This window comes from Balaenoptera musculus, chromosome 11 (genome assembly GCF_009873245.2).
Source record: "Balaenoptera musculus isolate JJ_BM4_2016_0621 chromosome 11, mBalMus1.pri.v3, whole genome shotgun sequence".
Classification (NCBI taxonomy): Eukaryota; Metazoa; Chordata; class Mammalia; order Artiodactyla; family Balaenopteridae; genus Balaenoptera; species Balaenoptera musculus.
In genome coordinates, this window is record NC_045795.1 from 360,299 (window position 1) to 382,762 (window position 22,464).

General features: G+C 43.1%; 1 protein-coding gene across 3 annotated transcripts in view; it reads right to left on the reverse strand.

The window, feature by feature from the left end:
* The window catches only part of EXOC2 (exocyst complex component 2), a 154,814-nt gene that overhangs the window by 93,314 nt on the left and 39,036 nt on the right, over positions 1–22,464 (reverse strand). For all 3 annotated transcript variants that reach the window (XM_036869276.1, XM_036869277.1, XM_036869278.1), the window contains exons 5-7: positions 13,911–14,024; positions 13,544–13,668; positions 3,405–3,485 (exon numbers count right to left, since the gene is read on the reverse strand). In XM_036869276.1, coding sequence (XP_036725171.1) covers positions 3,405–3,485; positions 13,544–13,668; positions 13,911–14,024 — 320 coding nt within the window. The remainder of the gene's footprint in view (positions 1–3,404; positions 3,486–13,543; positions 13,669–13,910; positions 14,025–22,464) is intronic.

Consider the following 22,464-nt stretch of genomic DNA (forward strand, 5'->3'; position numbering starts at 1 on the left):
CAAGTTTCTCTCTGGGAGACGAGGAGGCTGCACACGGGCACACTCTGCTGTTTGAGCAGGGCCTGGCAAGCGTATGCAGTGGGTCCCCCCGACTCTGCAGGAAGAGCAGCTGGGCATCTGTTACTGGTGAACGTTCAGTGGACCGCAGAGATAGCAACCGGGTGTGTACCTGATGCAACGTGGCAAGCATACTGGTCACTGAAACCCACGCATCCCAAACCAGCAAGGCAGTCTGTAGTTTAAAGCGCAGGCTCAGAGCCAGATGCGTAGACACAAATCCCAGCTCTGCCACTTACTGCTGATGTGACTTTAGGTAACGCGTTCAATCCTTCTGAGCCTCAGTTTTTCGTCAATAAAATGGAGGTTACAGCACAAGCCTCCCAGGGTTACCGCGGGGGCTGAGCATCTGTGAACTGTGGGAGCAAGCCCTGACGCCAGTGAGGGGCACAGAGGTCTAGCTGTCCCGGCTCTGGCGACGCACACCTAGACCGCACGGTCCCTCCCTGCACCTGCCTGCCTAGCCCAGCCGCACCAGCCACACGGGGCTACTTCGACTTAAAGCCAAATTATTAAGATGGAATAAAAATTAAATTCCTCAGCAATACTAGTTCCATTTTAAGTGCTCAAGAGCTACATTTCCATCATGGCAGAAGTTCTGTTGGACGGCGCTGTTCTATGCTCTTGGAATAGGTAACAACACAGAGTGAGATATGTGGATTTGATAGAAATTAACAGTCTTCACTTCATCGCTGGCTTGAAATCAAGAAGGAATTATTAAATACCAAGGCAAATATGAGAAACATGTATCAGTGAAAACAAAAAAGAATTTCAATGAAAGCCTTCAACATTGATAAATTCTGAACAAAAGGGACTGAATTTCTTAGTCAACATCACCCTTTAGAAACTTAAAGTGAAAAAGGTTGCCCAAATTTAAAAAACTTTCATTTAAAATAACTCAGGGAAAATGCACGTTAGTATGTAATTATACACAAGATTAAAGCATTAATATAATCTAAGCAGACGTAGAGAATGGACTTGAGGACACGGGGAGGGGGAAGGGGAAGCTGGGACGAAGTGAGAGAGTGGCATGGACATATATACACTACCAAACGTAAAATAGATAGCTACTGGGAAGCAGCTGCATACAGCACAGGGAGATGAGCTCGGTGCTTTGAGACCACCTAGAGGGGTGGGATAGGGAGGGTGGGAGGGAGACGCAAGAGGGAGGGGATATGGGGATATATGTGTACGTATAGCTGATTCACTTTGTTTTACAGCAGAAACTAACACAACACTGTAAAGCAATTATACTCCAATAAAGATGCTAATAAATAAATAAAAGGAGAAATAGAAATTCGAAAAAAAGAAAAAATATATAATCTAAGCAAACCAGACTACATTTGCACTCCTGCATAATTTCTGTTTCAGTTCCCCGGTGGTACAGCTCCTGAAGACCGGTGAATCGGTGACCCGGGCACGCCGTCGGGGCAGGGGACCTGCTTGTTGGGTGGCAGCCACACCCCTCCCAGCTCCATACTCAATGCTGGACCCAGCACGGCACTTGACACAACCAGTCTTACAAATGTTGGCCAAGCTGACCTAGACTAACACGACTTACCCTAAGACAGCAAACATCAACGTCCGGTTGACATAAAAATGTTTCTAGGAAAAATGGATTGTTACAAAGGAATATAATCTACAGCAAATTTTTATCCCAGAAAGTCCTGAGTCTCAAAGAAGTGACATTCACGTTAAGCCAACTTTACCCAAAAAAGAGCAAATTTCAGTAGAAAGTTAAAAGGACACATTTCTAGAAAAAGTTTGTGCTTATAAAGGAACAGAAGTAAAACCATTTCCCTTACAAATTTTATACCACAAGTCCCAAAGGAGAATTACCTAAACTACTGAAAAGAAAAAAATTACGTTAACATACTATGCCAGGCCTCACCCATGAAACAGATCGTGATTTTTTCCAAACCTGAGCCAATATCCGTTTTCTTCTACTGATACAATGAGATACTTACTAAGCCAGATTGTTCTCACAAGCCACCTTTTAAAAGTTACTGACATAATCTTTTTTTTAAACAGATATCATGGTTTGATGGCAACTTCTCCAGGGAAAATAACATCCCTAAACAGAAAATATCCATCCAAGACGTTAAAATGTCTATGTTAATATAGAAATAGCTTTAGTAAATGCTTATTTGGGCTGAATTCAGAATATATCCATTTGAACAAAGCTGGTGACTTGGTTCTCAGACGAGAACAAGGAACGAGGTAAAATCTCAAGGCAAAATGGTGATGATGATGATAATAATACCAACAACCAGAGACAAAAAAATTTCAAGTGCTGTCAAACTCATAAAGTTTGGGATGAAATCCAAGTACTCAAATTCTACTACCAAGGAAAGCCTATATCAAATTAAAGCTTCTTTCTAGGAAACACTTTTATTATCAGAGCTATCCCCAGGTTTACAAATAGATATTTACAAAAAAGCTCAGAAACTTTTGCTGATGGGGCTAAATTAAGCTGGACGTGCAAAACTGACTTGCTATCACAGTCCTGCATTCATAGAATCACTAAAGAGCTGATGCCGGGGTTCTTAAATGTTTCGGTTATTCTCGACCCTACCCTACTTCCTGGAGAAATCATATGCTATATGTGCTTATACTTGAAAACGAGGACAGTCCCCTGGGCATTACTGCTCCTTGTCAAATATTTTTACTACATACGTGGAAGAGAATAATTTACTTTTAAGCCACTAATATTATAACAGGGATTGATTTATCTGATGAGTTTCTTCTAAATCAGTAGGATAAGTAGCTGGAAGTACAGATGTCAGAAAAAAGAAGGGGAGGTGGACAGGGCCTCCAACTGCATGTATCAGTTTCTCTTGGCCTACAATTCTTACAAAATGTCTCACAGTTAGAAACACTCAAATATGCAGCTGCCTTAAAGTTGTTTTGGAAAAAGACAAGGCACAAATAAATAGACAGCAGCTCGGTATCTGTCACTCTAGTAGCTGATGTTATTTGCATTGATGCTGGCACATACTTGAAGATGCTTTTTCAGGTTTTGGTCAATGACAATCTTGGTTACTGCTGCGGCACTTTTCTATCTTTGATGATGCTATTTATATCCTGGCCCTCTTTATGGCAGCAAATTTTACTTTTTAAGAAGTACACTGGCTTGCTTTCAAATGATGAGTTCTCATAAATAAAATGCAAACAGAAAGAGAACATTCAATGTTGTTATTCCCCTTTATGTTCATTAAATCACTACTATTTAGAAATAAATACTAAAATACAACTTACTGCCTTGTTCTGTGAAACCAGGTCCAAGAACTGTATCAAAGCTCGTTATGAAGTCCATAAATAGTTTTGGGTAGTAGGACAAAACTTACTGTTCAGAACATTCTCCAGTTTCTGCGTCATGGATCCTTCTACTTTTTCCGTTCCATCCGCTTCTAGTTTTTGATGGATGGCTAGAAAAAAGCATCTAGTTAAAACACCGGCTATTTTAATGGGTGGGAAAACATTACGTCAAAATGACATTTTTAAACAGCATAAAAAATGGTCATATTTCACTGCTAGAAAGAAGCACAAACACACAAAAACTCTGCACAAACTTTGCAAAGTAACCAGCAGACACCAGTCTTAAGTCATGGTAGTTTAATGCTGTTAAAATAGTACATAATACACGTACTTAGTCATCTGATCACCAAGGCTGAGTGGTAAAGACGGTTGAATTAAAAAAGAAAAGTGAGGGCTTCCCTGGTGGCGCAGTGGTTGAGAGTCTGCCTGCCAATGCAGGGGACACGGGTTCGAGCCCTGGTCTGGGAGGATTCCACATGCCACGGAGCAACTGGGCCCGTGAGCCACAACTACTGAGCCTGCGCGTCTGGAGCCTGTGCTCCGCAACAAGAGAGGCCGCGATAGTGAGAGGCCCGCGCACCGCAATGAAGAGTGGCCCCCGCTCGCCGCAACTAGAGAAAGCCCTCGCACAGAAACGAAGATCCAACACAATCATAAACAAATAAATAAATTTAAAAAAAAGATGAACTTACATAATTATCTGAAAAGGTTATTAAAAAAAAAAAAAAGAAAAGTGAGGCTTAAATAACTAGTATCTTTGATATCTGGCCATAAGAAAGTCATTCTTATTTCTCAGTTTCACCATCTACAAAATAGAAATACTACTATTTGATATCTATCAACCTCAAAATATTTAATTTCAGCCTTGGGATTTAACATGGCAAAATACGTATTATTCATGTTCTATTCAGTCTGTAATTATTTCCCTGGAGGTTCTCAAGAAATATCTAGTAACATCTACCAATACGTCAATTTGTGGACGTACGAATTACACTGGAGTTGTTTGCTAATACTGACGCACATCTGAATGATTCTGATAAAGAGTATCAGGAAAGCGTTAATTTATATTTAAAAACTTTTACCTGCTGAAGAGAGGAGGTTTTAAACAGCAGATCAGGCTTGCTCAGGTGACTCATTAAGAACATTTTCAAAACAAATCCCCAAATACAATTTCAAATTCAAAACTGTGACACAGTAAAAGTAATAAAAATAGCAAGGCAAATATTATTGAGGCATGACCATAAGCAGAGCACCATGATAAGTTTCTAATGCACGATGCGTATCTGGTAAGAAGCCAATGATGAGCTTCTAATGTTATTTCTATTTCACAGATGGGGAAACCACGGCTCAGTAAAATTAAATAAGCTGACCAAGGTCACAAAGCCAAACCCCAAATTTGAGCTCAAGCGGTGTGATCCCAGGACAAGAAGCTTCACCATATCCTGCCCACACTGCGTGGGCAGGTGACCCAAACCCCCTCAGCCTTTGTTTCCACATCTGTAAACTGGGAACAACAGAACTACTATGTCAGTGGGGAACTGCATTCAGTTGCAAATACAAGACTTCTTTCCAAAATAACAGCTGCTGAGACAGCCAGGATTCTACGCCTTCACCAGACGTGCTGCAGCACACACTCCGCTGCAGGACGGCTCACTGCCCAGCGTCCCGGCAGGACTCCAGGGCAGCAGCACTCCTGGACATGAGCTCTTCTCTAACATTCCAACTCCTCCTTAGAAGGAACTGACAGGTTCTGCCTCAACCCACCAGTCAGGAGTGGCAGATTTACAGGGAAAAAAAGTCTGTCTAAGCAAAACTGATGTGTGTTTCTTTAATCAATTACAATTTCATTGGTTTCCCTTGACTCATTGGTTAGGGAATTCTGGGTCAAATGAGCTTTGAACATCAACTTCTTCTTTTAATTAGTTTCTAGCCTTAATCTTGTCCTTTTTTATACTTTTTTGTAAAACAACCTCAAATTTTGCATGAAACTCTAAAATTATACTGCTTCTCTGTTGAAAAAACACATTCACAGGAAGAAAAATATATATATTTGCGGGGAAAAACCAACTACTGTATTTTTAATTGTCTTGGTTGAGTCAGGAATGAAAAGAAAGTTATTTATCTAATATTTTAAATTTGGATTATGTGATGACATAAAACATTTCCACATACCTTGAATTGATTAAGTTAAATGGGAAAGAATTTTCCTATCTTTAAGGAACGGAGATAAAAAAGCCCAAATATTAAAAAGCGAAACCAGAAGGACGCCTATGTTCCAAACAAGCACATCTGCTCACACTGCTCCTGAGCAGAGGCTGCTGTGTTCCTGACGGTCCTGGCTGGAAGGGGGCGAGTGGCCACGTGGCATGTTGTTAGGTGGTCACCACTCCCGGTCTATCGGTGGCAGTTAAGAGGTTACACCTGAGAGCTTCCGCTCGAATGCTGCTCCTAAGTGAGAGTCTGCACTAAACCAGTCCCCAGCCACATTCTCTGCTACCGACAGGCCCCTTGCCGCTCCACAGGGCCAGGCTGCTGCGCGGCTCACAGCCCTGTTCCTCCACAAAGCGGCTCCCTGCGCCCGTCTCCACACAGCAGACCCCTCAGGCTGTCGGCCAGCATGAGGACCCAGAGACACTGGGATCTGATAAAGGCAATCCTACTTTCCAGAAAACTAATGCAAATAACCCAAGGTCTGGGTCACTTGACCTTTTATTTTCTCTGAAAACATTTTTAAATAGTATAACTCAATAAGCAACTTGGGGGCTTCCCTGGTGGCTCAGTGGTTAAGAATCCGCCTGCCAATGCAGGGGACACGGGTTTGAGCCCTGGTCCGGGAAGATCCCACATGCCGCGGAGCAACTAAGCCCTTGCGTCACAACTACTGAGCCTGCGACTAAGCCCTTGCGTCACAACTACTGAGGCTGCGCTCTAGAGCACGCGAGCCACAACTACTGAGCCCTCATGCCACAACTACTGAAGCCCACGCGCCTAGAGCCTGTGCTCCGCAACAAGAGAAGCCACCGCAATGAGAAGCCCGCGCACCACAACGAAGAGTAGCTCCCGCTCGCCACAAGAGAAAGCCGGCGCTCTGCAACAAAGACCCAACGCAGCCAAAAATAAATTAAAAAAAAAATTGTGACCTTGATAAGCGAAAAACCTCAAGAAAAAAAAAAGAGCAACTCAGTCCACAGTCACAGGCTTGTTACAATTTCTCATGTATTAAAACTTAAATATGTGAAGCAGTTGAACACCATAAATCTATATTTGGGAAACAAAAAAGTATGTATGGAAAAGTTCTACTCAAAGAAAAATCAGTTACAGAAAGACTGCCTACTGATTCAAAGAAATGATTTGTTTTATTGAACTCTCTAACAGAATGTGGACATCGAACTTTCTAATTTCAATTTAAGAATTCATAATATTTGTGTATGCATTTATATAACGCCATTATTAGGTGAGCACTAAGGAAAGGCATGAGTGCAGGTGGAGCCCCTCAGGAGTGTCAGGCACACGGCCATCCACGAGCTAGCTGCAGGCTCTAACCGCTGAACACTGCGACCGGCCTGTGTGCGGCAGGCATTTCAGGCTACACCAGAGACTGGCAAACTACTTTTGTAAGAAACACACAGTAAATATTGAGGGCTTTGGGGGCCACAGGGGGCCTCTAGCACACATTCTTCTCCCTTGTTTTCTTAAACAACTCTTGAAAAACAGGCATGTTTAGCTCCTGACGTGTACAAAGACAGGTGTGGCCCAACTTGGTCCAGGTGTCAACCTCTGAGGATAATACTAAGATAGGACACTAGGCAGGGTTAGGGTGAGATGCATTAATAACTCAGATTTATATACAGCTTTTCAAACATTTAGTTCTCTACTTCTTACTCTACCCAATTTTTATCAGAGTGGCTAAATCATACATAAATTACATCTAAATTGGTTGGGTACTCTATGAATTCTTTCCTTCCTCAGTTATACTGAAAACAACAATAACATAATTCCAACTACTCCTTCGAAGACTAGCAGGTACAAAGGAGCCCACTTAAGACAAGTGGGTCCTGGATAAGTGCGTGCTGAGGTTATCTGCATCCCTCAACAGAGTGGCACCCACTCCTGAAGCAGCAGCAACACACGGACGGAGGGAGGGCCATGCGTGTTCTGAGCAGCACACGCTGCCACTCTGCCTGGGCCTCTTCCCTCGGCCACCCCTCACCTAGCGTATGGTAAAGGAGGCCAGGCCCACAGTTGTTCTCAGAAGGAGCAGTTGATGGGGCTGGACCTGCCACTAAAACAAGTGATTGGCCAGGTGAGGGTCAGAGGGACTGAGGAACAGCCGGCCTTTCCTGTAAGGAGGCCCCACAGGCACCACCGCAAGCGGGGAGAACCTGGGCTTCAAGGCTGTGAGGGCCGGAAGGGCACAGCAGGGCGACAGCCACGGGAAAGTGGAGTACGGTGCTGGGAATATTTTTGCAGGATATGGTAAAGAAAAAACTATAATAATAAACACACCGAGGTTAACATTGGCAGATTAGTTATGCCAGACACACTTCTTGCCAAATTCTAATTAAGATACTCATGGTACACACAGGAATAAAGAAAACAGCATAAAACCTTAAAGATAAATAAAAGCCACGCAAGAAGGTAATTGCTGCCAACTGTACACCTGACTGGGATGGACTGAAAAAAATCCTTGGACTGTGTATGAAAAAAGTCCACTCGGTCAAGAGAAGAACACAGATGATATCAAAAGGGCAGAGAAAGGTATTTATCCAGCTAACTCTGTAACACAGGGTGGCCCAGACATGACACACCTGCAGACTTTTTCCCAAGTCTTCAAGACTACAGAGTCTCCCCTACTGTTCTCACCTCCAACACCTCTTTAAGGAAAGGACTGTTTAAGCACGACCATTTCCCAGCACCCAGCGCGCAGGAGAGGGAGGGAAACTAGCAGAGGGCTCCTCCCCTGGGCACGGCGCAGGGAAGCAGCAGGGCAAGAGGCCTCTCAGAGACACCCCGGGGAGTGACAGCTGACTGAGCAGAAGAGAAGTGTCAGAGCCTGCAGGTATGAGTCTACAGGCTCCAAAAGCTCATCAAGTGTCGGGTAAAATGAATAAAAACAAGACCTACATTCCAATATATCCTGAAAAGGTGGTTTTTTTGTTTTGGGGTTTTTTTTTTAATAATTTAAGGCTAAACAAATATATCTTAAGCATTTAGGCAGACAGAAAAATAAACAAGTCACCTACAAGTAATAAAGAATTACTCTGGCTCAGGATTTCCTCTCTGTGACACTAAAAGACCCTGGATCAATGTTTTAAAAGTCATTCTCTTATGGCCAAGGGGTTGTTCATGTATGAAAGCAAGAGACACTTCTGCATGCAGGAATTCAACAGATAACGCACAAGAGTTACAAAACAAAAAATCCAAAGAGGAAAGATGACACATATACACAACTGGCAACAAACATTAAAGCCAATGAAATGTATGTGTATAAATGGTAAATTTTAAGTAACTGTGGTAAATATGAAATTAAATGCAAAAGACAAGAATAAATCTAGAAACAGAAACATAAAATAGAAAAGGTAAAAAAAAGCAGCTGGGTCTATGACTTCAGATTAAGTTAAGACCAGAAAAAAGGAAAGCACATGAGGAATGCAGATGTGCCAAACTGTTGTCATGCACATCAGGAGTCAGAGACAACCTGTAATAAAATGTAAGACTATTTCTTCCAAATCTGCAAACAATATGGTCCATATAGCAGAGGTAAAAATGAAAAAAGAAAAAATAACAGAACAAAAGGACAGAAGTTTCACTTATGATAAATGTACACGGCTTAAATTCTTCTATGAAAAGGCAGAACCTCTCAGAACGGCATAAAAGAATATAAATCCTACCATTTCTTGCTTATAAGAGAGAAACAAAATCAAAATTTCTCAAGGTTAAAAAGAACTTAATGCATAATATCATCAAGCAAATGCATACAAAAGGAAGGGTATGGAATGTTAATCCTGTACAGTAAAGAATTTAACCTTGCCCAAAGAGAGGGTTGGCCTTTGCCCTCAGCTGCTGGAAGGTCACCTCTAAGCTCTTCAAGCATCTTCTGTGATGGGGCCTCACCGCACAGTCTGACAATGTGGTTTATGGTGAGGGCTTTGGTCACTTGGCATTGGCTCGATCTCCAGAGGGACTGGAGATGGAGGCCAGCTGTTGGAGTCAGCTCGTGTCTATGTGACAGAGTTACAATAAAAACTCCGGACCCCAGGCTTGGGTGCAACACTCCACGCCACCATCTCACATCACCACCAGGAGGGTCGGTGCCACACGACTCCACCCGAGAGGACAACCAGGGCTCCCTGTGGGTGGGACTGCCTGGCCCCACCCCGGGTGCCCTTCCCCAGGCTGAGCTAAGTTGTCTCCCTTCGCTGTAATAAACCACAACTGTGAGTACACAACTGTGAGTTCTGTGAGTCCTTCCAGCTGATCACCAAACCTGCGGTAGTCCTGGGAAGTGCCCCAATTTTGCAGCTATTACTATTACCTTACAGTGTAATATTAGTATCAAGAGAATCCAAGCATCAAAAGTTACAAAGGAAACATGTTTTACATACAGAGAAAAACTGACAGAGTCAAAATTAAAGAGGGAGATTTGTCTGGCATGTTTATTATAAATAACCTAGACTTAAATAACATAATTAATCAGGCACTGATAATAATACACCAATCAGTGTGCCCTGAAAAGAACACGCAGTTGCAGAAAACTGGTATCTCTCAAGAAACACATTTTCTTTTCATAATATAGTTAGACTAGAAACTAACTTTAAAAAACAAAAATCCACTACAAACTACTAGATCGAAGAGGAAAATTAAAATTTCAAATTTTAAAAACACAAAAAAGGCATAACTGAAGAATCAATGTGGGCTTCCCTGGTGGCGCAGTGGTTAACAATCCGCCTGCCAATGCAGGGGACACGGGTTCAAGCCCTGGTCCGGGAAGATCCCACATGCCATAGAGCAACAAAGCCCATGCGTCACAACTACTAAGACTGCGCTCTAGAGGCCGCGAGCCACAGCTACTGAAGCCCGCGTGCCTAGAGCCCGTGCTCCACAACAAGAGAAGTCACCGCAATGAGAAGCCTGCGCACCGCAACGAAGAGTAGCCCCCACTCGCCACAACTAGAGAAAGCCCGTGCACAGCAACGAAGATCCAACACAGCCAAAAATTAATTAATTAAAAATATATCTATAAAAAAAAAGAATCAATGTAAACAAAGAAGTAGGACACACGAGTGAATGAAATTGGTGACAAGGGCCTATTACAATGAAATTTTAATGACTTTTAAATTATAATGCAATTCTAAAAGGCATGAAAATCTTAATGAAATAGAGAAATTCAGAAAGCCAAACCAAAATCCACAGAACACAAAAAGCAGAGATTTCAAAAGTGCATCTATATACACGCTGCCAGTGTCTATATATACACCCCAGGGTCTCTCTCCAGGAGGAATAGACACTAACGCCTCCCGATGGGATAAGATCGGAAGCACATGCTACCACATGTAGCCACAAGGGTCAAAACTGAATCCTGACTGGTATCCAATCAGGTAAGTCCCAGCAATACAACAGAGAGTAAAATAAGCTAATGGCACCCCGAGGAAGTAATGAGTCAAATCCAGAATATGGGATATCCTACAGGACAAACAGCCTCGTGTCTTCAACAAATCAATAGCATGAAAAAAATGAAGACAGGTAGCGAAGGTGAAAGGACTGTTCTAGTTTAAAAGAGGCTTAAGAGACTGAAAAAAAAAAAACACCAAATGAACTGCCTGGGTCTTATGTGGATCTTGGTTTGGACAAACCAAGTAAGTGTAACTGGGGAAATTTGAATTTGGGGCCTTGAATGATGCCGACGGATTACTGGAACTTTCTGAGCTGTGGTCGCGGGGCTGTGGTCGAGTACGCAACGTCCTCATCAGGGGACTCACACTGAAGCGCACAGGAGAGGAAGGCCGTGCTGCCTGAGATCAGCAAACACAAACCAAGCAGCCTCGAAACCTCCGATGAGGCGAGTATGGAAAAATATGACCTGCTAAATCTAGGCGACAGGTATATACGGAAGTGATGGTACTGTTCTCTCTACTCTTAGCATGCTTGAAATTTTTCATAATAGGAGAGTAAAGCTAATTACCTGAGCAGACAGCTTATTAGCTCTTTCAATGTATTAACGCTCTCAAATTTCAAATAATTCCTAATCTACATAACCCACTTCACAGTACGAACATATACTCGTACAGATCCACATGATTCTGTATAACAGTAACACCAAAACCTGATCGAAAAAGCATTTTTTAAAACTACAGTTCAATTTCAATTAAGACTATAGTTGAAAAAATTTTTAAAGAGCTACTAATAAAACAAATCAAATGCTAAAGTATAGGAAAATAATTACTCAGAGGAGCCACCTAAAGTATAAAAGATTTCTAGCACACACAACTATATACACAATATAATTCCAATTTTGTAATATGCACTCATATAAGCTGAGGGGGAAAAAGACCAAAAGGAAATACATCAAAATGTTACTGTGATTATCCCTACAGTAGGGTTTCAAGTCGTTCTTGATTATTTGTCTGTTTAATATTTTTTGTAATGTACATTTACATCAAAAAATAGAAAAGCTAGATATATGTGTGTCTAAAATTTTCTAATTTACCATTAAAATCATTTTCTATACGCCATAGAGTCACTTGCTTATTAGTAGTTGGTCAGCATTATCATCTTTGCTAAACTTTAAATTACCAGTATACTTCTAGGACAAATGTCTAATAAATGAGACTAAATTTAATGCACCAAATAAAACCTCTTGAAATCTGCCAGGAGTGAAGCCATTTACATAAGTAAAACCATAAATAAATGAATACAAGTATACATGTGTTTACAAATACATATGTTAACAAAAAAAGGGTGGAGAGAAGAGTCAAGCATGTTTTTGCTAAGGAAGTATTGTAATTACAATAGTTATGAGAACTGCTAATCACATATGGCAAATTACCACGTGCACAGCTACCAGGCATATCGATAACTTCGTTTAACTCGAGAACACTAAACTCAGTTCATTTATGCTCAAGTTTCTGCTGCTGACATAGCACCACTGACAACTTAGAATATCAATAAGCACAAAGAAAGAAGAAAATAACACCATCAAAAAACGCAGGGCACAGAGACTTTATCAAAGTGCACCTGACTTCTCAGCTCCCTCCCAGGCATTCACAACTCACTCCTTCAAAGACCTAACTTCTACGTGCAGAGAGCTGTACCAGATGCACATGTAACTTGTCAAAAGGCAACCAAGCGTGTCTGGCCCAGGAGGAGAAGGGTTTTAAAAAAGATAATAGGACATCCGAACTGTAACAGTACGAATTAATTTTAAAAACTTACTGAATTGAAGAAGGTGTGGCCTCTTAGTCTACAGTTAGGGTTATAGGTACTTAGCTATACAGGTACTTAGTTACAGGTGTCTTTGTTTTTAAAAAGAATTGGGCTTACTTTTTTTTTTTTTAATATATCTTACTTTTTACTAGATAAACAATAATTTGATTTCTATTAATTAAAGGTAGTTTAAGAGAAAGAAAAAAATAAAATAACCTACCCAACATCTTCCCTTGAAATGTCTAAAGCCACACCATTTCTACTGAATACAATTTCCCTCCCATGTAAGGATGAGTACATGGATGGGGGAGTTAGCTACCGTGCGGGGCTGGTGGGGCGATGGCTACAAAGAAAGGACACGCTATCACCAGTTCTTCCCAGACCAAACACACAATGGGTCACATCTACAGAATTAGTCCCATGTGCAAGATACTGATGGCTGTACAAGGATTTTTAAAATTCTAGAATTCTACCCTTGGGATTTAACTGGACACCGGGCACTGCGGGGAGGCAGCGTGGTCTCCTGTTTCACACGTGTCTGATGGGTGAGCAAAGCCTCAGGGACAAATACTTAAGGTACCAAGCCTTCAAAGAGATCCCAGCCCGGCCGCAAAGGCTGACTGGTGGCCACTGCAGAGCTCCGCTCCAGGGACACGGCCTCAGCGCCACAGCCTGCAAACACTCCGTACGTGCAGGGCCGGGTGTCCGCGGGGAAGCCCCAGCAGATGGCTGAGGGTCACCTTACCTGAGAGGGCGTCCTGTGCCTCAAAGAAAGTACTGAGCCCCCCTTTCACGCACGCCAGGCTGCCCTCGCTCTTCTTGTTAGCCTGCCTCTTCAGGTGGGTGACGGCCATTTTGAGCTGTTCAAAACTGAAGTGAAATGAAGAAACCACAAGAAGATAATGCATCAAGTGTGAAATACTGAAGCCTACCCTGGAAAGATACAGACTGATACAATATGTAATCAGATGAAACCAAGCTTTCAAATTCTTACCTAGATCTAAACCTTTACATGTTATGAACGCAGCAAAGCCAGAGGGAAACCCACGTTACCTCAAGTCTGATGAGCTGCACCCCATGAAACCACACAACACAGCCCAGCACCCACTAACCTGGCGTTGGAGTGGTTCTCTATGAGGTACCAGGCAGCCGAAAAGTTCTCACTTGTAAAATCAGCACTCATTCCAGGGAACAGCATTTCTAAGTCCTTCTGGGGAAATTTACCTCTGAGGGAGGAAAAGGTTTAAGATATATTTTGAGTGCTATTACTACAAAGATGTAACCAACAGTAATAAACATGAATACAAACCATTACAATGATACTTGATACATTTTGGAGCCTATGTTTGTGTGTAAAAAAATATACTTCCTACACCTCAGCTAACTTAACATAAAAACTTTGACTGTATATGTAAGATAGGAAATTAGTTAAAATACAGAAATTACATCAAAAAAAGAATATGATTTAAAGAGGCTGAGTTGATACTTCATGAAATCTATCCAAACATGAAATCATTTCCTACTCAGTAGATAAAAATCAAAATTTGGGTACACTGAAATTAAAAACAGTAAATCAACTTGTTAAAATGCTTTTTGTTAAAGACCTGTATGAAAGTTATTTTAAGACACACTGATGCCCGATGACGCCTACTGATAAAATCAGATCTATGTAGTACCCATGTTTCTATGCCCACGTCTAGATCAATTTCAAGAAAAGCTTACACTAACTGACACTCCCTTATCTGTACCTCACTTTCTTGCCCACATTTTTAAGGTCAACTTCTCGATCAGTTCATTTATCTATTCATTCGAACACGAATTAAGTATCTACCAGAGGTGTCAGGCTCCACGCTGGAGGTGAGCAAGCTGTGTCTGAGAGCAAACGGAAGTGGGCAGGACACGGCCCACTGAGGGCCTGTGAGCGAGCAGTCCTTACAGTGCCCACCCTCTGCCTGCAGAATGAAGTCCAAGCTCTGTGGTCAAGTCCCTCCATTTCCCAAACCTGCTTCTCTCTCAGGACTCATTTCTGCTACCCTAATCCTCGAAGCCGAAGCTCCAGCAACTTCAAAGGGATCACAGTTTCCTGCAAACATCCTGGTCATTTTTACCTCGTTCCCCTCTGACTGAAATTGTTCCCCACCCCCATATGGGACACAAAATTATTTTGTCTCTAAAATTTATTCAGTGGGAGAAATTATCCCCAGCCTGGAAGAAAAGGTGTGCAAGTCTGATGACTTCTCTGAGAGTCTCAATGCTGCATTATCACAGACACAGCCTCATTTCAGAAGTTAGGCAGCCTTGTCCAAGGGCAACATCCCACCTCCACCCACGAGCACTGCCCGCCGGAGCCCCTCGCCTTGCAGGTGACCAGTCCCCTTGGGCACAACTGGAAAAGGCCTGGAGTCCACTCTCTCCAGGGAGAGGGAGGTGCTCACCTGGGCTTGGGGGCCCTGACCGGGTGGCCGGGCAGCCCGTCACACTCTCCAGCAGCTCTCGCCCCCCCCTCCTCTTCTCTACTGGCTCCTTTGTCCCCATTCTCCCCCAGAGGGCAAGGGACATAAGTCCGAAACACAGCTCTCCACGATCTCCCCTGGAAACCCTGCATCTGGACACGGAGGCTGGCATCTCGGCCAGGAGATCCCATGTTCCCTCCTGTTACACTTAACCTCTCTCACCACAGAGTTTTCCTTAATTAGGGGAAGAAAAGGTCTGTTGAACATGGGAGTAACAGACAAGGTGAGATGAGACTAAGGGAGCTGTGGATACCAAGCTGGCATCACATAAGTCTTGGTAACTCGGAGACCAAGTCAACCTTAATCTTTCCTCACTGGCTTCAAGAATGAAGAACAACTGTAGCCTCAATCTTCTTGGGGGATATGTGTGAGCAGGTGTGCCTCTGAGTGTGTGCTTCATAAGCACGTTGGTCATTGTCACCACAGTCTTTGAGAGGGAGTTGGAGAACTGCATTTTTTGAACTTTATTTTGGTTCAGATTCTTCATGCTGGTTTGATACTTAGTAATAAAATCCTGTCACCTTCGGAAGTTTTTATCATTTTATTTATTTATACTTCATGCCTCCGCGTTGGAACTCTGGGGGAATATGCGGCTGAGTGGAGACTTAGCTGAGCCCCAGGGAGGCACCCAGGAGCCTCCCGCTCGCTCTGACAGGCAAGGGCCATGAGCCACAGTTCTACCTTCACCGGCGGGAGGTGTCCGCCCAGGGAGCTGTCTAAGCTGGAAAGGACAGCCTGGTGCACCAGTGGGGCCTCATCAGTGCAAAGAAGTGCATGGTGGCCCACCTACTGCTTTTTTGTCAACGTGGCGCTCTACGCAGTCCTTAAGTTAAATAGTCTTAACAGAATCAAAAATACCACAGAATCACCTGATACCAACTAAGTCCCTGCTATTAACAGTCTTTATAAATTATTCAACTCCATGAAATTCTCACCTAACAAGGGTCAGGTCCACACTCAGAGACTGAAGACACAACTGACAACAAGCAGCAAAAAGGGCCTCTGGGGAGCCAAACTGAGCTTCTCTCCCTCGCTCGGGCCCTGCAGCTTTACTCTCATTGGGTGGTTCCTACCCATCATCAAAGCACAAGGTAAGAAGAGTAGCTGGAGTTAAGTATGACAGGACAAAGAAGGCTCTGAGACAACGACAGCAAATAAAGCAAAGAGGCACCAAATGCAGACATGAAACTAAAAAATACAGAAGTTGTATGCCACGCTGAGATGGCTAAGGCCACGCAGTCCCCACAGGTCTGACAGCTAAGTACTACTCAATGGGTTTAGTTTTAAAAAAAGAAAAAAACTTTGTCTTCCTGTCTGGCATACTGAGATCAAGGTCCACCCACGCTGTTGCAGATGACAGGATTGCCCTCTTTCTCACGGCTGAGTAACATTCCCGTGTTCCTGAGCAACAATGCGAGCCTGGGCACCCACACGTACAACTCCTTTAACCCCTTGTCCGTGGATGCACACTTAGGTTGTTCCCATATCTTGGCTATTGTAAATAATGCTGCAGTGAACATGGGGTGCAGATAACTTTGAGATTCTGTTTTCATTTTCTTTGGATAAATACCCAGAAGTGGGACTGCTGGGTCATATGGTAGCTCTATTTTTAATTTTTTGAGGACCTCCCTGCTGTTCTGCACAGTGGCTGCACCAATTTACGTTCCCACCAACAGCGCAGGAGGGTTCCCTTTCCTCCACACCTTTTCCAACACTTGTTATTTGTTGTGAGCCATTCAAATAACAAGAGAGCCATTCTGACAGGTGTGAGGTGATTTCACTGTGGTTTTGCTTTGCATTTCCCTGATGATTAGTGATGTTCAGCACCTTTTCATGTGCGTGTTGGCATTCGTATGTCTTCTTTGGAAAAATGTCCGGATCCTCTGCCCATTTTTTAATCAGACTGGCTTTTTTTTTTTTTTTTTTGCTATTGAGTTGTAGGCTTCTTTATATATTTTGGATATTAACCACTTGTCAGATGTGCAAATATAAGCCCCTTATCAGATGTGCAAAATATGTGAAATATTAAAAAAAAAGTCAAACTATAGAAATAGAGCAGGAAAGTGGTTGCCTGGAGGTGGGGGAATAGGGAGAGGGAGAAACTTTCACTCACGAGATGAATAAGGTCTGAGGATCTAATGCGTAATATGTGCCTATAAGTGATAATGCCATAGAGAGAACAGAAATTAAATGTTCTCACCAAAAAAAAAAAAAAAGTAACTATGTGAAGTGATGAATGTGTTAGTTACCGAGATGGTGGGACTCCTTTTACAATGTATACGTATATCAAATCGCTAAGACATACACTTTAAACATCTTACAAATTTGTTAATTATTTCTCAATAAAGCTATAAAAAAAGTTAAAAAACAAAAGGTTATATCCTATACTGTTAGGATGCTTAAACTGGCGGTATTGAAAGATAACAAATCCCAACCATCTAGAACTTCCCACACTTAAAGGTGATCTGATCCTTAAACCTTAGTAATATCTCACCTATGATGCCCTAGATTGTTGTTTTTACACATGTACAGGGTCTGCTTCATCACAGGATAAAGGCCTGAAGTCTAGGGGGGCTCTACGAGAGGACTCTGCTGCCCCGGGAGCCCCTCCCCACGCCGTCCTCCGCAGGACTCCATGGGCTCTGCACCCCTGTGCGTCCCTTCAAGCGCAGCCGGCGGGGCGGGGGCTGACCCTGAGTGCTGGCATTAGTGTGAGTGGCGACATTTGGAAGGGGCCACGTGAGAGCCCTCCACTGAGATCTGAAGCATTAATCCACCCCACCCACTGCACTTCTTGTACACACAGCTCCTTCAAGCACCTAAACGGGTCAAGAGTCTGAAAGGTACTGGATCTCTTGGTCAGAACACTAAGTCCTAGTTCTCAAACCCTCATAATCACCCCTAAGAACGAGTTTATTTTAGAGTGATTTCTTCCTGAAGACATTCAACTCTTACCAATCTTACTGTACATTTAAATTGGAAAAAGAGTGATTAGGAATCAGCCGTACAAGAATAAGACAAGTTACATCAAGGATGACAACACTCTGTCACAGAGAGGTCAGACAGCTCGATCCAGACCACACCAGGGGCCCGCCGTCAGCCCGAGAGCCGACATCCCCTGCCCGCTCGCAGACAGAAGCACCTGCAGAGCGGGGCGCCCACGCCTTCACGAGCCCGAACATCAGTAATCCTAAGCAGTGTGCTGACCGTGCTCCCCTTGCTATTGATCGAGTGACTGGGTTTTGACCACAGTGTCTGAGGAAAGAGCTGCTGGAGCATTTCTGGGCAAGGTCTCCACGCTTTTAAGGAGAACTGAGAAGAGACAGTGTCTTTCTGCCCTCAGACTTTACCGAGCTTCATTATTTCCTGGGTATTATTACAGTTTCAACAATACTGGATCTTTATTTTAACACTATTATTTCCTGTGTATTACTGTCGTCGCGACACTAGAAACCTCTAACGCCACTCTGCAGTTATGAAGGAGATCAGTGCGACTCCAAGGGCAGCAGAACAGCAAACCCAGGCTCCTTACATCTCAGTGACACTTCTGAGCCACGGACTCAGCCAATCGTGGAGTCCACCACCTCTGGACTTTGTATATTATGAGAAAATAAATATCTTTTTTGCTTAAACCAGGATGAATTTTTGTTTCTACTACTCACAGCTGAAGCCATCCTGAGTCAAGAGTCTATCCCAAAATAAGATCTTTTACGCAAACACCTCAAAATGAATGTGAAACAAAGATCCAGAGAAAAGAGACAACGAACGACAACACGGGAAGCAACGATGCTCTGTGGGGAGTGTACCCACAGAAGCAGAGACGGCCCACGGCAGTGGTTTAGGAGTGTACCCACAAAAGCAGAGATGGCCCACGGCAGTGGTTTACAAGTCGGCTAGCGTTGTCGGAATAACCTTGAGGAAGATACTTAACCTCTCTAAGGTTCCATTTATTCACGAGGATAATGGGATCATAATATCTTCCTCTGAGGAATATTTTGAGGATTAAAGTAGGTAATGCAGTGTGGAAGGCTTAGCAGTTTTTGACACGTGATAAACGCTCAAAAATGTTACTTGCTGTTATTTTTATTCTTTCCACTTGGTTCTCTATATTTAACAGACTCTTCATAAGAACCATTTTATTTGATTCTTGTAACAACGTGAGTTATGTATTCCCATTTTACAGTCAGGAAACAGCCCCAGAGAGGCTGCATGCAAACAGTCAAGAGCAGGACCCCATACTTCTACTGCCAATTAAAGAACCAGAGAATCTCAGGCATGGAAAAAACCCACAACTACAAATCCAGAAAAACAGAAACTGAGGGAGACACTGATTCAGAATGCAGAAAATTGCTAATGGCCTTGGTAACAGCATGAGGAAGGGCAGAAGCACTGTGTCAATGGAGCACGAAGTCTGGAGAGTTAAAACTTAAACCTCTGTCCACAATAACTGGATCTTAGGCTCTGACCCTCCAAGTGAAGTGATGGCTTAACAAGTCAGTAACAGCAAGGTATATTCTGAGTGATTCAAACTAAATCCACACTTTAAACCCACTAACTGGAGGGTGAAAGCAACACGGAGTCTACCATGTAAACATGGGAAGTGTTTTCATTAAGGAACCAACAGTTTCAGCAGCTGACAAGCTTCATGCCCCTACAGCGCACGCTCCCCATTAGATGGCAGTGTGAGCTCAGATTACACCTCCTGAAAAGGACTGGCCATGAAGACCCAGGTACACGGACCTGACCGACCCAGTGGTCAGAAGCAAAATTAACAGGAATGTCCTCAACACAGCAGCGTTCACTTTCAAGTACGAGAACGACTGGCAGTGATGACCCGCGAGCCAGCAAAACAACAAAAACCCTTCTGAGAGAAAGTCTAACTACCCGCGCAGAGGAGCCTGGGTACAGCTGCACCGCTGTGCTCACACCGAGGCGAACACGCCCTCCTGACCTGCAGGTAGAAAGATGGGAGGAAGGGGGGCTCTTCCAAGTGTGTGTCACACTCAATTCTCATAGCTTTCACTCCAGCACCAGTGTTACTCTGCACCTTAAATATTATGAGCTTGTTTTACGTTGTGTTTTTTTCCTTTTTTGGTCTCACACAGTTTCTGGACCTAGGCACTACATCACAGCCCACAAATCTGTTTTCATAACATTTCTAAAAGGTAAATTTACCCAAGGCTTTTCCCTTCCACACTCATACTAAGAATTATTTTGTCACCTTTCCTTGTTTTCTAAATGGAGCAGGAAAACTGGCCACCTTTTCTTTCTATTGGAAAGCCAAACTGATGAGGAGCAAGTCAGACTTGCATTGTTCATAAAACCTACGTGGAAATAAAGATACGAGTGGTGCATCAACTGACTACTCCAGATAGCTCTTCCCAGGTAGTAATTTCACAAAAAGGTTGCAGATCCCATAAAAACAGGAGGGGGAAAAAACAGGAGGGGCAAAGTTCCATTTTAAGGCCCTAACTCCCATGTATGTACTGTCTCCAAAAACATTACTTATAGATATTCTCCTAGTAGGCAAAGAGTACTTTTAAGAAATAAAACATAGTGAAGGCTTTTACTTATTAATATGAACCTGTTTTTACCTTCTTTTTCAGTTAAGTTTGTCTCCATCATAATTTAAGCAGTGCAAAGAATGCATATTTGTGACAGTGTAGTAAATCAGAAATACAGACTTTTTACAAGCAAATCCTAGTCTCAGTTCAAAGTGAAGTTATTTTTTTCTGAGTAATTAGTAACATTTTTATAAGTATCAAGGCACCATGTGTGCAGAACATCAGTTAAAACTCTAGGAATGTGCAGGACTTCAGCAGCCGAAGGAGGCCCACAAACGCCAGCTGTTAATAAGCCTGTGGGCTGGAAGACGGCGGCGTGCACGCTGAGCACACCAATAAAACATTCACTGACCTCTGCCTCACGCCCAAGAGCAACGCTACATTCGGCTACTCGCGCTTGCTGCTCATGGCCCCATGAACTGGCCACGGCGCTGCAGGGCTCCTCCTGGCCCCACCCTGCACATTTGACTGTGGGCTGAGAACTGCCATGAACACTTCAGCACTGTAATTACCAGGAGCTGATTCCTCTTCCAGAGGCGACCTCACCGCTTTAGTCTGGTAATTCATTAGGACCATGGTACTTTATAACAAGCAGTCATAATTCTTCAAACCTTCTCAATTAGTATATTCCAACAAGCAAGTAATTAAATCCTGTTATTCCTTCTCTGATGACATTTTTTTAAAAATTAAAAATAGGTCCTCTCCCATCTTTTAATTATAAAAGAAACCCCAAATGACATTAATAAACAGAAATAAAAGACATAGTAAAAGGGAATGCTCTCAAGGATTCTAACCTCAATGTAACACCATTCTCTACAGGGACCAAAGCTTTCATCTAAAAGATATTAAGAGAGTCACGGAAGTAAAACCCACACTAATATTTTAACATCTGCTTTTCCTTTCCTACTCTCTTTTTCTAAAATAAGGCTTCTCTATCTGAGGTCAGACTTCAATAAAACAAATGCAGTTTTCCTGACAGTACCTTTAAAAGGTGAAAAGGAACCTGAAAAAGCATTTTTCTGGCCAAACTATATACTCTTCTTCTTGGTTTCTATACCTTTTCCTACCTTCACCTTCCATTTTCTTGCTTCCTAGTATCTCTACCACTCTTTTTTTTTTTTAAGTGAATACTGTTGTTGTTGTTTTTAGAATTTATTTATTTTATTTATTTTATTTTTGGCTGCATTGGGTCTTTGTTGCTGCACATGGGCTTTTCTCTAGTTGCAGCGAGCGGGGGCTACTGTTCATTGCGGTGCACGTGCTTCTCATTGCGGTGGCTTCTCTTGTTGTGGCCCACGGGCTCTAGCGCGCAGGCTCCGTAGTTGTGGCGCACGGGCTTAGTTGCTCCGTGGCATGGGGGATCTTCCCGGACCAGCTCGAACCCATGTCCCCTGCATTGGCAGGTGGATTCTTAACCACTGCGCCACCAGGGAAGCCCTCTATCCACCCTTCCTTTTGACCAGAAAACTTGCGAAAGACTTTAAATGGGCAAAAAGATTCCTGGCCATCCTTTCACTGTCTGGAGGGCCTGCCCAGGGTCCCCTGTCTTCCCCCATCCATGCCTTGTCTCTGCTCTGCAGCTCTGTTAC